The sequence below is a fragment of the Salmo salar genome, chromosome ssa10, assembly GCF_905237065.1.
Source record: "Salmo salar chromosome ssa10, Ssal_v3.1, whole genome shotgun sequence".
In the NCBI taxonomy this organism is placed as follows: domain Eukaryota; kingdom Metazoa; phylum Chordata; class Actinopteri; order Salmoniformes; family Salmonidae; genus Salmo; species Salmo salar.
Genome location: NC_059451.1, coordinates 50,612,750 through 50,628,315, shown reverse-complemented (window position 1 = coordinate 50,628,315; position 15,566 = coordinate 50,612,750). Strand labels below are relative to the sequence as shown.

The window sequence follows — 15,566 nt, the reverse complement described above, 5'->3', positions numbered from 1 at the left end:
TAATCTTATTAAATACTTTTTTCTTTACATAGTTGAATGTGCTGACAACAAAATCACACAAAAATAATCAATGGAAATCCAATTTATCAACCCATGGAGGTCTGGATTTGGAGTCACACTCAAAATTAAAGTGGAAAACCACACTACAGGCTGATCCAACTTTGATGTAATGTCCTTAAAACAAGTCAAAATGAGGCTCAGTAGTGTGTCTGGCCTCCACGTGCCTGTATGACCTCCCTACAACGCCTGGGCATGCTCCTGATGAGGTGGCGGATGGTCTCCTGAGGGATCTCCTCCCAGACATGGACTAAAGCATCCGCCAACTCCTGGACAGTCTGTGGTGCAACGTGGCGTTGGTGGATGGAGCGAGACATGATGTCCCAGATGTGCTCAATTGGTTTCAGGTCTGGGGAACGGGCGGGCCAGTCCATAGCATCAATGCCTTCCTCTTGCAGGAACTGCTGACACACTCCAGCCACATGAGGTCTAGTATTGTTTTGCATTAGGAGGAACCCAGGGCCAACCGCACCAGCATATGGTCTCACAAGGGGTCTGAGGATCTCATCTCGGTACCTAATGGCAGTCAGGCTACCTCTGGCGAGCACATGGAGGGCTGTGCGGCCCCCCAAAGAAATGCCACCCCACACCATGACTGACCCACCTCCAAACCGGTCATGCTGGAGGATGTTGCAGGCAGCAGAACGTTCTCCACGGCGTCTCCAGACTCTGTCACGTCTGTCACGTGCTCAGTGTGAACCCGCTTTCATCTGTGAAGAGCACAGGGCGCCAGTGGCTAATTTGCCAATCTTGGTGATCTCTGGCAAATGCCAAACGTCCTGCACGGTGTTGGGCTGTAAGCACAACCCCCACCTGTGGACGTCGGGCCCTCATACCACCCTCATGGAGTCTGTTTCTGACCGTTTGAGCAGACACATGCTCATTTGTGGCCTGCTGGAGGTCATTTTGCAGGGCTCTGGCAGTGCTTTTCCTGCTAATCCTTGCACAAAGGCGGAGGTAGCGGTCCTGCTGCTGGGTTGTTGCCCTCCTACGGCCTCCTCCACGTCTCCTGATGTACTGGCCTGTCTCCTGGTAGCGCCTCCATGCTCTGGACACTACGCTGACAGACACAGCAAACCTTCTTGCCACAGCTCGCAATGATGTGCCATCCTGGATGAGCTGCACTACCTGAGCCACTTGTGTGGGTTGTAGACTCCGTCTCATGCTACCACTAGAGTGAAAGCACCGCCAGCATTCAAAAGTGACCAAAACATCAGCCAGGAAGCATAGGAACTGAGAAGTGGTCTGTGGTCCCCACCTGCAGAACCACTCCTTTATTGGGGGTGTCTTGCTAATTGCCTATCATTTCCACCTGTTGTCTATTCCATTTGCACAACAGCATGTGAAATTTATTGTCAATCAGTGTTGCTTCCTAAGTTTGACAGTTTGATTTCAAAGAAGTGTGATTGACTTGGAGTTACATTGTGTTGTTTAAGATTTCCCTTTATTTTTTTGAGCAGTGTATATTCAAAGCACAATTTTTTTTCTCAGTGATTAGACAACTTTGCAGTATTGTATTTTTGGGGTGTTATTTCTTACATTATTTCCTCAGGACGTTTCCGTGTGTTTTTTGTTGTTGTTGTATTGCATCCATGTGTGTATTGTTTTGTATCGCTAGGTATTACTGCACTGTTGAAGCTAGAGACAAAAGCATTTCGCTGCACCTGTGATGAGAAGATAAGAAACCCGTACACTGATCCAGCCAGCATCACTGCTCCTTATAACATTTTAGGTATCATCCTCAAGGCCTTCGTCAGAGCTTTGGTGAGTGTTTATATTTTGTAGCTGTTACACATACAGGATACACACTACCTGTATCCGTATTTCTTTTCTCTCCTTCTCCCCTCACAGGTGATAATCATCATTCCCCAATCAGAAGACACCTGCTCCTTTTCCATTACCCTATCACATCCCTTTCCCTTGGTTTAAAACCCCAGTCAATCTCTCTCTGGAGTTCAATCTCTCTCTGTGAGCTCGATCTGTGTGTTTAATCTCTCTGTGTCTCAAGCGCTCGCTATCTATCTCTCTCTCTCTATGCAGATCGCTCGTTTGTTTTTCCCATACATGTCACAGTTGTCCGGTACCTGTGAGTATTGTTTGGTTGTGGTGCATGACTGTTTGTTTGTTAGTGGGAAAAGGGGTACCAAGACAAGTCGCCCATGGGCATACACAACCCGTAGGTAATTGTTGTCTAAATACCCTAGTTAGAACTGGGTGGACCACCCACTGTATTTTTGGTTACTTAGCTAGCTGTTATTGAAATAGGCTAGTCTATTTTAGGGGTGTTGTTGGATTATTGTTTCTTTTCTTGGGTCCAGCTCAGCCCCTTTTCTCACACCCTATTACCGTGTGTTTAATTTAGGGACAGACGTTCGGCTAGCGGATCTTAGCCGATCTTTGAGAGTATCTCTACCGCTCCTGCTGTCTCTAGAAAGTTGAAAACAGCAGGTCTGGGACAGGTAGCACGTCCGGTGAACAGGTCAGGGTTCCAGCAGGTCTGGGACAGCAGGTCTGGGACAGGTAGCACGTCCGGTGAACAGGTCAGGGTTCCATAGCTGCAGGCAGAACAGTTGGAATTGGAGCAGCAGCATGGCCAGGTAAACTGGGGACAGCAAGGAGTCAAGCCAGGTAGTCCTGAGGCATGGTCCTAGGGCTCAGGTCCTCCGAGAAAGAAAGAATTAGAGAGAGCATATTTAAATTCACACAGGACACCGGAAAAGACAAGAGAAATACTCCAGATGTGACAGACTGACCCTAGACCCCCGACACATAAACTACTGCAGCATAAATACTGGAGGCTGAGACAGGAGGGGTCAGGAGACACTGTGGCCCCATCCGATGAAACCCCCGGACAGGGCCAAACAGGTAGGATATAACCCCACCCACTTTGCCAAAGCACAGCCTCCACACCACTGGAGGGATATCTCCAACCACCAACATATCATCCCGGGACAAGGCCGAGTATAGCCCACAAAGATCTCCGCCACGGCACAACCCAAGGGGGGGGACGCCAACCCAGACAGGAAGACCACATCAGTGACTCCACCCACTCAAGTGACGCACCCCTCCCAGGGACGGCATGGAAGAACACCAGTAAGCCAGTGACTCATCCCCCGTAATAGGGGTAGAGGCAGAGAATTCCAGTGGAAAGAGGGGAAACCGGCCAGTCAGAGACAGCAAGGGCAGATGCATGGTTTGTACATATTTATATCAAAAACCAGCTTTTTACATTAGCATGTGATGTTCAGAACTAGCATACCCACCGCGAACTTCCGGTGAATTTACTAAATTACTCATGATAAACGTTCAAAAAACATACATTATTTTAAGAATTATAGATACAGAACTCCTTTATGCAATCAAAAACATGGATAACATACAGCTGGCTGGGTTCTGTCCATCTGCAAGATAGAACATCTGCCTCCGGTAAGACAAGGGGTGGTGGTCTGTGTTGATTTGTAAATCACAGCTGGTGCACAAAATCTAATATTAAAGAAGTTAAGGTTTTACTCGCCTGGGGTAGAGTCTCTCATAAGCTGTAGACCGCACTTTTTACCAAGAGAGTTCTCATTTATATTTTTCATAGCTGACTATTTACCACAAAACGATGCTGGCCCTAAGACAGCGCTCAACAAGCTGTATAAGGCCATAAGCAAACAAGAAAATGTCCATCCAGAAGCGGTGCTCCTAATGGCCGGGAAATTTAATGCAGGGTAACTTAAATCCGTTTTATCCAATTTCTACCAGCATGTTTGTTACGCACACATCATGGAGGGGGGAACGCAACACCCTGCTACACTCAACTCCCCGTGGAGTGATAGAGGTATGTGACTGTAGGTGCGGGTAAGGATGACAGAGGCAGAATATGTTACAGTTTACAGGGAATTTATTTCCTTCACACGGTAATTTGGGGAAAAGGGGCGGGACGGAACCAAAGAAAATAAAAGTTAGTCCTCTCTCCTACCTTACCACTACTTATCTTAGCAGCACCTGGCCAGCTAACCAAAATACAGGGGATGGTCCACCCAGGTCTTACCTAATGTGCATAGACATAGTAAATGCTACAGGTATATGTATGCTCGCAGGCCTCTTGCCTAAGCACTCCCAAGGTGCCCCCCTGGGAACAAAAACAAAATAATTACAACTGTAAAGTGAACGATTTCACTAATCAAAAACAATCTTATGGCATACACATACACCTGCAGGACCGGCTACAAAATACTTTACAAAACTTATATAGACCAACAACAAAACACAGAACATACCAAGAAGCTCTCTTCCTAACAAAGGAACAATGGCTTTTAAAGCTAGGAAGGAGTCGGTAATTGCCGACAGCTGTATCCCCTAACGAGAGGGCGGGATCAGAGCTCCAATCGGCAATGGGGGCCAACCAATCAGCTGCTTGGGGGAATCCAGGAAGCCATTTCCTGAAATACACACATACATATACACAAACCCACAACACAGAAACTGGGGAACGTAACACGCCCACCACAAAAGCTGCAAACTTCCAGTTTGCAACAACAAAAAACACGCATCCCAGTTACTAAACCTGCGATAGAGCATCGGCAACCACATTCCCCGAACCCTTCACATAGTTCATCTGTACATTGTATCCTTGTACAATCAGAGCCCACCGCATAGGGCAGAGGTTCTGATTGTACATTTGCTTCAAAAACACCAAAGCTGTCATCAAGGCAAAGGGTGCCTATTTGAAGACTCTCAATATGAAATATATTTTGATTTGTTTAACACTTTTGGCTACTACATGACTCCACATGTGTTAATTCATAGTTTTGATGTCTTCACTATTATTCTACAATGTAGAAAATAGTCAAAATAAAGAAAAACCCTTGAATGTGTAGGTGTTCTAAATCTTTTGACCGGTAGTGTATATATTATATATATTGTGTTGTATTCGGCGCATGTGACAAATACAATTTGATTTACTATGAAGACTGTTTGAACGCATTTTTAAACATTTATTTTTATTTTATTTCACCTTTATTTAACCAGGTAGGCAAGTTGAGAACAAGTTCTCATTTACAATTGCAACCTGGCCAAGATAAAGCAAAGCAGTTTGTCACATAACAACACAGAGTTACACATGGAGTAAAACAAACATACAGTCAATAGTACAGTAGAAAAATAAGTCTATATACAATGTGAGCAAATGAGGTGAGATAAGGGAGGTAAAGGCAAAAAAAGGCCATGGTGGCGAAGTACATACAATATAGCAAGTAAAACACTGGAATAGTAGATTTGCAGTGGAAGAAAGTGCAAAGTAGAAATAGAAATAATGGGGTGCAAAGGAGCAAAATAAATAAATACAGTAGGGGAAGAGGTAGTTATTTGGGCTAAATTATAGATGGGCTATGTACAGGTGCAGTGATCTGTGAGCTGCTCTGACAGCTGGTGCTTAAAGTTAGTGAGGGAGATAAGTGTTTCCAGTTTCAGAGATATTTGTAGTTCGTTCCAGTCATTGGCAGCAGAGAACTGGAAGGAGAGGCGGCCGAAGGAGGAATTGGCTTTGGGGGTGACCAGTGAGGTATACCTGCTGGATCGCGTGCTACAGGTGGGTGCTGCTTTGGTGACCAGCGAGCTGAGATAAGGGGGGACTTTACCTAGCAGGGTCTTGTAGATGACCTGGAGCCAGTGGGTTTGGTGACGTGTATGAAGCGAGGGCCAGCCAACGAGAGCGTACAGGTCGCAGTGGTGGGTAGTATATGGGGCTTTGGTGACAAAACGCATGGCACTGTGATAGACTGCATCCAATTTGAGTAGGGTATTGGAGGCTATTTTGTAAATGACATCGCCGAAGTCGAGGATCGGTAGGATGGTTCAGTTTTACGAGGGTTTGTTTGGCAGCATGAGTGAAGGATGCTTTGTTGCGAAATAGGAAGCCAATTCTAGATTTAACTTTGGATTGGAGATGTTTGATGTGAGTCTGGAAGGAGAGTTTACAGTCTAACCAGACATCTAGGTATTTGTAGTTGTCCACATATTCTAAGAACCGTCCAGAGTAGTAATGCTGGATGGGCGGGCGGGTGCAGGCAGCGATCGGTTGAAGAGCATGCATTTAGTTTTACTTGCATTTAAGAGCAGTTGGAGGCCACGGAAGGAGAGTTTTATGGCATTGAAGCTCGTCTGGAGGGTTGTTAACACAGTGTCCAAAGAAGGGCCAGAAGTATACAGAATGGTGTCGTCTGCGCAGAGGTGGATCAGAGACTCACCAGCAGCAAGAGCGACACAATTGATGTATACAGAGAAGAGAGTCGGCCCAATAATTGAACCCTGTAGCACCCCCATAGCATTGAAACCAGGATGTGGCCAGACCAGCTTCCTCTCATCAGTTTTTGGCCTCAAGCCCAGAATTTTTTTCAGACATTTATCGGTGTGAAACATCCTAAACCAGTACATCCTCCTTAGTCTACGTGATAAACGACAGATGTGTGGAATGGGTCAAAGTGGAGCTTGCAAGCATTACGACCATATATGGAGGGGTTGTAATTTTCCACCATAGTGTGCACATGTAAGAGTAATTGTGTGTATTGATGAGAGAAATAAAGAGACAGAGAGATCAAACCAGATGCTGTATCTCATTGAATACGATCAAAGAGTTCTGACTCCATCGACCATGTTCAGATATCAGTTTCACTATGGTGTTAGGGGCGGCAGGTAGCCTAGTGGTTAGAGCTTTGGGCCAGTACTCTGCTGTTAGGGGCAGCAGGTAGCCTAGTGGTTAGAGCTTTGGGCCAGTACTCTGCTGTTAGGGGCAGCAGGTAGCCGAGTGGTTAGAGCATTGGGCCAGTACTATGCTGTTAGGGGCAGCAGGTAGCCTAGTGGTTAGAGCATTGGGCCAGTACTCTGCTGTTAGGGGCAGCAGGTAGTCTAGTGTTTAGAGCATTGGGCCAGTACTCTGCTGTTAGGGGCAGCAGGTAGCCTAGTGGTTAGAGCATTGGGCCAGCACTCTGCTGTTAGGGGCAGCAGGTAGCCGAGTGGTTAGAGCATTGGGCCAGTACTATGCTGTTAGGGGCAGCAGGTAGCCTAGTGGTTAGAGCATTGGGCCAGTACTATGCTGTTAGGGGCAGCAGGTAGTCTAGTGGTTAGAGCATTGGGCCAGTACTCTGCTGTTAGGGGCAGCAGGTAGCCTAGTGGTTAGAGCATTGGGCCAGTACTCTGCTGTTAGGGGCAGCAGGTAGCCTAGTTGTTAGAGCATTGGGCCAGTACTCTGCTGTTATGGGCAGCAGGTAGCCTAGTGGTTAGAGCATTGGTCCAGTACTCTGCTGTTAGGGGCGGCAGGTAGCCTAGTGGTTAGAGCATTGGGCCAGTACTCTGCTGTTAGGGGCAGCGGGTAGCCTAGTGGTTAGAGCATTGGGCCAGTACTCTGTTGTTAGGGGCAGCAGGTAGCCTAGTGGTTACAGCTTTGGGCCAGTAACCGAAAGGCTGCTGGTTCGAATCCCGGAGCTGACAAGGTGAACATCTGTCATTCTGCTCCTGAACAAGGCAGTTAACCCACTGTTCCATGAGCGCTGAAGACATGGATGTTGATTAAGGCAGCCCCCCCCTCATCTCTCTGATTCAGAGGGGTTTGGTTAAACGCGGAAGATACATTTCAGTTGTACAACTGACTAGGTATCCCCCTTTCCCTAACATATTACTTCACTCTCCCCCAATTCTGGAATTGGAATATAGGCTTCCACAAATACATTTCCAGAAGAACATCATACCTGGAGTTACCAAATGGATGACCTCTCCATTTCCAATGTACAGAGCCCAGTGTTTGTATGGACCTCTGTTTATCTCAATCATGTCACCAATCTCCATCTAAGAATAAGGTGGGTAAGAAGACATGTAATTATGTAACACCCCCTTCCCCCCCACACACACGCAGTCCTGTTTTACTAACATATTTCCTCTAACCCCTAACCCTAAAGCTGGTCCCCACAAGTATAGTTAAACATGTCCACACACACACACACACACACCTTTTATGGTATTGTTGATTAATATAATTTAGCATTAGTCAAAGATCAGCAACAGTACTTACTGTGGTCGGGCTCCTGGTTTTCATGTGAATGTTGATTGTGTCTAGTTAAAAAAATCTTGCCCTTTGATTACAAGATCCAAAACTAACATCCTGCTATTCAATTTAACTCTAAAGACCCAACCGTTTTTGCAACTAGCTCAACCTCTGGCTTAGAATGTTTGTTTCTCGATTCATTTTACTCACTAATTCAGAAAGGAAACACCACGTAGAAATATATTTAACCATTTATTTTAAAAAAATGAATAATGCAAGTCTTGGCGACATAGGTTCTGCTCCTTCAGGGTAGCTCACTGCCTAAGCAAAGTAGAAATATTTAAAATGACCTACAAGCAGTGAGTGCAGTAAGCTATAATAATTCGCCCAAACAGCAGAACCACACACCTGACTATGTGTAGCTACGGCAGAAAGCTTTGATTAGATATGATCAAATAGACCAGCTAAAGTCATCCTACCATTACAGGACTGTATACTATAGACCAGCTAAAGTCATCATACCATTACAAGACTGTATACTATAGAACAGCTAAAGTCATCCTACCATTACAAGACTGTATACTATAGACCAGCTAAAGTCATCCTACCATTACAGGACTGTATAATATAGACCAGCTAAAGTCATCCTACCATTACAAGACTGTATACTATAGAACAGCTAAAGTCATCCTACCAATACAGGACTGTATACTATAGACCAGCTAAAGCCATCCTACCACTACAAGACTGTATACTTTGTAGCATGACCTGTGTAATGTACTGTATGTCTCATTTGACGATCCGCAGGATTCCTTCGCAAGATAAGCTGTTATCTTGGCATATAGGAATATTCTATGTATCTAACTAACAACAGTAAGCAATACAAACCCAGCCGTTCTGGAGACACACCGCCGGGTGCTCTCGCTGAAATCATCTGGTGGGTCTACATTAAAATATCTCCTTATCTAGCAAACAGCCTTAAGTAATGACACAGCCAACCACCTGTAGCTATATGCAATGTTCTTTATATCAAGTAGCCAGAAAAGACGACAACATGTAGGCTATTGACCGTGGCTGACGCCATCATAGCAAACATAATGAGGCATGATACTGGCAGACCTCATCGTGTTCAGGAGTTTAATAGACCAGTGAATGGCATTCTAACATTACATGGCTGTCTACCATGCCTATGTGTGAAAGCTAACTATGTATGTTCAATGTTAGCGAGCTAGCTAACATTGGCTATAACTTGCAATGCAAATGGATTTCTGTTACTACTCAGATCATACACGTAACGTTAGATAGCTAGACTCTTACCCGTATACATGGATGAACGCTTCACGGCAGACTGTAACCCTTTAACCTTTAACTCCATTTTGTTTGTAGCTACATCTTGTTTAGCCCGGGTTATGTCAAGTCACTCTGGTTTACACTGACCGTGTGCTAGCGAGTAGACCAACACAACTTTTTCCCACTGAATTTTGTTGATAGCACCTGCTAAATTTAGGAAAGCAATGTTGTTGAGAGCAGTAGCAACACTTTTGCAGTTATTCATGGGTAATGTTATATCTTTCAAAAAAAGCCGCAGTAGCAGAGATTATCTACACATACTGAGCAGCTCACGTTAGAGACAGAAGCATGCTACATGGCAGACCAATCCGAACTCATCTCCGAGCATGTCCAGCCGAGCCATTATATCAGCCAATCAGGTTCCTTTCTTTTTCCGTGGCTAAACCAGCTAGGCTCATAATTTAACAATTTTATTCGTATTTACAGATTGGATACAAGTTTGTTATTAATGCACATGAATGTTCACATGTTCCAGAAGACATTTCTGCCTAAAAACAATTTTGACCAACAACAAAAAAAAAGACGATAAAACGCCTCTGCTGTGAAGTTGTGACATGCGACATACGCCTAGCTTCCTGAAACGGGTCACAATTGCTAAAAAAAAAAGTAATCCATCAGCCGGAAAGTAGAGCATTGCAGTAGTCTAACCTAGAAGTGACAAAAGCATGGACAAATTTTTCTGCATCATTTTTGGACAGAACATTTCTGATTTTTGCAATGTTACGTAGCTGGAAAAAAGGTATCCTTGAAACAGTCTTGATATGTTCGTCAAAAGAGAGATCAGGGTCCAGAGTAACGCTGAGGTCCTTCACAGTTTTATTTGATACAACTGTACAGCCCATCAAGATTAATTGTCAGATTCAACAGAAGATCTCTTTAATAAAATCAACACTCTGATGGCATAGTCTCAGAACTGTCTGGTGACAATCCACAAACACAACAAACTGATACATTCTGTAGTACAGAGACATTACAAGCTAATTGTTAGAAAGTGTTTGACTTCATAATGTTCATGTCCTCTTGTTCTTCCCTTAAGGTCTGCGGGGTCACCAGGGTCAAGGTTCAGGTCAGTGGGGTCATCTACTTCTGGCCTACCACCCGTGGAAGCCGGACCTCGTTGGAGCAGAGAGGTCGGGGAGAGGTTACTAACACTTTCACCCGCCTCTTGCTCGAAGTCAGCTACCACCCAGAGGATGCCCACAGCCACAATGGCTGTGAGTCCCAGGGTAAGCAGAGTGTCCCTACTGGGTTGTAGGAGGTCCCAGGGTAAGCAGAGTGTCCCTACTGGGTTGTAGGAGGTCCCAGGTTAAGCAGAGTGTCCCTACTGGGTTGTAGGAGGTCCCAGGGTAAGCAGAGTGTCCCTACTTGGTTGTAGGAGTGAAAATAGTAACATATTCTTCTGGCTCTGCTACCTGCTTACAGTGGGAGGCATGGATCCAGGTGTCTTTCCCTAAGCACTTTACCTTCGCTGGGGTAGTGAGGGCGATCTGATGTGGTCCTTTCCACCTGGGTTTCAAAGGTTCTTTACAGCTGTTGTGCCTCCTGACCATTACCCAATCTCTCCAGGCTGGAGATCGTGATGGGGACGGTTGTCTGGGGGAGTTTGGGCAGCAGAAACCTGTGAGGTGAACAGCTCGAATACATTAAGTCAGAGCTATACAGTACTTCATCATACTGTCATCCAACAGATGCAGATCAGAGACTGCAGCTGGTGTTGACTCGGGTCCTCATGGGATGGGCCATCAGTACCTCATGTGGACTGAGGCCAGTTTTCAGGACCAGGGTGGAACACATTGAAAACAAGGCAATGGATAGCACATCCACCCAGGCAAGTCCTGTTTTGAGCACATATTTTTTACACTTTATTTTTCAAAACGCCATTGTAGCGTTCTACAAGTCCAGAACATTCCGGATGAAACAGTACATGCAAATTTCTCTTAATTTGCATCATGTCACACAATTCTTTCATTATCTTCGAGGTGAAATGTGTCCCCCTAGCGTTAACTAAACTTTGTGGTACACCGAGTCTTGGAACAATATCTTGTAACAGGCACTTAGCCAAAGTCTTTGCTTCCTCATTTGCTTCAATCCATTTAGAGTAACTGTCAAGCATTACCAACATATAATTCTTTCTTCTACAGGCAGGCATGTGAACAAAATCTTTTTGCATATTTACCAAAGGGCCCGAGCGGACTGGTAGGCTTGACAAAGGTCTGTGCTTGCGTTTCCTACGTTGTGTTCTACAACTACAGTAGGTTGACTATGACCTTAATATGGTGACCTTAATATGGTGACCTTAATATGGTGACCTTAATATGGTGACCTTAATAATATGATTTAAAACCAGTGTCAGAGGAAGGCCTGAAGAATTGTCAAAAACTCCAGTCACCCAAGTCATAGACTGTTCTCACTGCTACCGCATGGCAAGTGGTACCGGAGCGGCAAGTCTAGGTCCAAAAGGCTCCTTAACAGCTTCTACCCCCAAAGCCATAAGACTGCTGAACAATTCATCAAATGACTACCCGGACTGCTTGTAGGTCATTTTATATATTGCCGCTTTTCTTGGGCAGTGAGCTACTCTGAAGGAGCAGAACCTATGTCGCCAAGACTTGCCTTATTCATTCTTTATTAAGGGGTTAAACATATTTCTATGTGGTGTTTCCTTTCTGAAGTAGTGATTATGTAGAAACAAATATATAGAAAAAGAAACATTCAATGCCAGAGATAGAGCTAGTTGCAGGAACGCTCGGGTCTCAAATAGTTAATTTGAATAACAGGATGTTGGTTTTGGACCTTGTAATCTAAGGGCGAGGTTTTTTTCATTAGACACAGCCCACAGTGAGACATTCACATGAAAACCAGGAGTCCGACCACAGTAAGTACTGTTGCTGATCTTTGACTAATGCTAATTTATAACAATCAACAGTATCATAAAAGGTGTGTGTGTGTGTGGACATGTTTAACTATACTTGTGGGGACCAGCTTTAGGGTTAGGGGTTAGAGGAAATATGTTAGTAAAACAGGACTGTGTGTGTGGGGGGGGGGGGGGGAGGGGGTGTTACATAATTACATGTCTTCTTACCCACCTTATTCTTAGATGGAGATTGGTGACATGATTGAGATAAACAGAGGTCCATACAAACACTGGGCTCTATACATTGGAAATGGAGAGGTCATCCATTTGGTAACTCCAGGTATGATGTTGTTCTGGAAATGTATTTGTGGAAGCCTATATTCCAATTCCAGAATTGGGGGAGAGTGTAAACATCATCTGATATCAAATGTTAACAGCATAGTACTGACCCAATGCTCTAACCACTAGGCTACCTGCTGCCCCTAACAGCATAGTACTGACCCAATGCTCTAACCACTAGGCTACCTGCTGCCCCTAACAGCAGAGTACTGGCCCAATGCTCTAACCACTAGTCTACCTGCTGCCCCTAACAGCATAGTACTGACCAAATGCTCTAACCACTAGGCTACATGCTGCCCCTAACAGCATAGTACTGATCCAATGCTCTAACCACTAGGCTACCCGCTGCCCCTAACAGCAGAGTACTGGCCCAATGCTCTAACCACTAGACTACCTGCTGCCCCTAACAGCAAAGTAAAACTGATACCTGAACATGGTTGGTAGAGTCAGAACTTTATGAACGTATTCAATCAGCTACAGCATCTGCTGTGCTCTCTGACTCTTTATTTCTCTCATCAGCAAAACACACATGTACAATTACACTTACATGTGTGTATACACACACACACACACACCTTTTACTTTCTTCCTGTTTTGTAGATGGGCCTTCAAGAGTAGTTTTCTGCAGTGTTAGCTCATCCAGCGGCAGTCTTTCCTGTAAAGGCATGGTTACAATAGAGAAGTTAAAGGATGTGGCAGCAGGGAATACTTACAAAATCAACAACTACTTGGATGACGAGTACAAACCAAGGCCGACTGACGTCATTATGGGGGAAGTGGACAAAATGAGAGGCCGCACAATAAAATATGGCCTCCTTGGAAACAACTGCGAGCATTTTGTTACTTTCCTCCGTTATGGCAAATCAGAGTCCAAACAGGTAGACATGACAGTATAATTGAGAGAATATTCTAATTAATGCTTTGCTTGATGAGATGCACTCCATATTAATTTATTTTCTGCTTGTCTTTTTCCTTATAGGCAGATGACTTCATGAAGAATGTGTTAGCTGGTCAACTAGGCCTGTTTGGTGTAATGGCTGCTGTTGCTGTTTCTACAGTTGCTGCAGCTAGCACAGTTAGTAAATAATTTATTGGTTCTCTCATGAGTCCATGGAGAATGTCAGTGATGCAAAATGTTGTTTATAGCCTAATGAATAAAGGACCATCTCAAAGACCAATGTAGTTGTGTGGTAATTTTTCATTCAAAGCAAACAGAATATTAAATTAATACAGTTGCCTTTATATTACCAAAACCATATTACCATGACCTTGATTAATACTGCAGGGGGCTAAATCAGGGTCACACAGTGTTTCTGGGAAGTCTTAAACAAATCAACTTAGAAACAAAAGTATACACCTCACACACATGGTTATGGGCTTAAACAAAAGAAGACACCTGTACCATGTCAGATATAGAGATGAAATGTATTACATTTTGAGTTTGCATCCCAATATTAGACTTTATATACACTACCATTCAATAGTTTGGGGTCACATAGAAATGTCCTTGTTTTTGTCCTTTAAAATAACATCAAATTGATCAGAAATACAGTGTAGACATTGTTTATGTTGTAAATGACTATTGTAGCTGGAAACGGCTGATTTTGAATGGAATATCTTCATAGGCATACAGAGGCCCATTATCAGCAACCATCACTCCTGTGTTCCAATGGCACGTTGTGTTAGCTAATACAAGTTTATCATTTTAAAAGGCTAATTGATCATTAGAAAACCGTTTTGCAATTATGTTAGCACAGCTGAAAACTGTTGTTCTAATTAAAGAAGAAATAAAACGGGCCTTCTTTAGACTAGTTGAGTATCTGGAGCATCAACATTTGTGGATTCGATTACAGGCTCAAAATGGCCAGAAACAAAGAACTTTCTTCTGCAACACATCAGTCTATTCTTGTTCTGAGAAATTAAGGCTATTCCATGCGAGAAATTGGCAAGAAACTAAAGATCTCGTACAACGCTGTGTACTACTCCCTTCACAGAACAGCGCAAACTGGCTCCAACCAGAATAGAAAGATGAGTGGGAGGCCCAAGGGCACACCTGAGCAAGAGGACAAGTACATTAGAGTTTCTAGTTTGAGAAACAGACACCTCACAAGTCTTCAACTGGCAGCTTCATTAAATAGTACCCGCAAAACACCAGTCTCAATGTCAACAGTGAAGAGGCGACTCCGGGATGCTGGCCTTCTAGGCAGAGTTGCAAAGAAAAAGCAATATCTCAGACTGGCCAATAAAAAGAAAAGATTAAGATGGGCAAAAGAACACCGACACTGGACAGAGGAACTCTGCCTAGAAGGCCAGCATCCCGGAGTCACCTCTTCACTGTTGATGTTGAGACTGGTGTTTTGAGGGTACTATTTAATGAATCTGCCAGATAAAACATGGTCCTGAGAACCAAATCATGAAATACTTTTCCCAATAGATCCTTTTCCAGTACACACTGACATCACGCACAGATGCACGCAACTCTTGGCGGCAGTAAGAAAGCCATCGCCATCGGCGCCCATTCAATATAGCCTATACGTTTTTATTACTTCTAAACAAAATGACTTTGAGGTTCTCATACACTTACAATGATGTTTTGATTCTTGCTTGAACAGTCGCTAAGATTATATTTGCTTGTGATCTTTGCAAAATAACTATTTTGGATGCTACAGTTGCTAGCTAGAATGCTAAAGCTCATTGATATCGGCTGTAGCAAAAGCTAGCTAAAGAGCCATTATACTGGTTGAAGTGTTTCTTTAAGAATAATGCAGTTGATTTGCGATGACAAACATTATATTAAGCAGGACATTCAAAAGAGCCTTAAAATCCAATAATATTCCAAAAGTAGAGACAAATGCACTCATAAGCAACATGTAAATATAGGCTTTTTTCTATAAGAACTCCCTTTGTTCTGACACCAACTTGTGCGCATCATCCTCGTGCAGC

At 44.0% G+C, this 15,566-nt stretch overlaps 1 protein-coding gene across 1 annotated transcript; it reads left to right on the top strand.

Moving 5' to 3' along the window:
* Positions 1-12,217: 12,217 nt before the first annotated feature.
* On the top strand, positions 12,218-13,797 carry LOC106560602 (phospholipase A and acyltransferase 4). The gene is made up of 4 exons (XM_014123648.2): positions 12,218-12,305; positions 12,528-12,624; positions 13,224-13,501; positions 13,603-13,797. Exons 1-4 carry the CDS (start codon positions 12,282-12,284, stop codon positions 13,708-13,710), a joined length of 507 nt encoding a protein of 168 aa, XP_013979123.1. The 5' UTR covers positions 12,218-12,281; the 3' UTR covers positions 13,711-13,797.
* Positions 13,798-15,566: the final 1,769 nt, after the last annotated feature.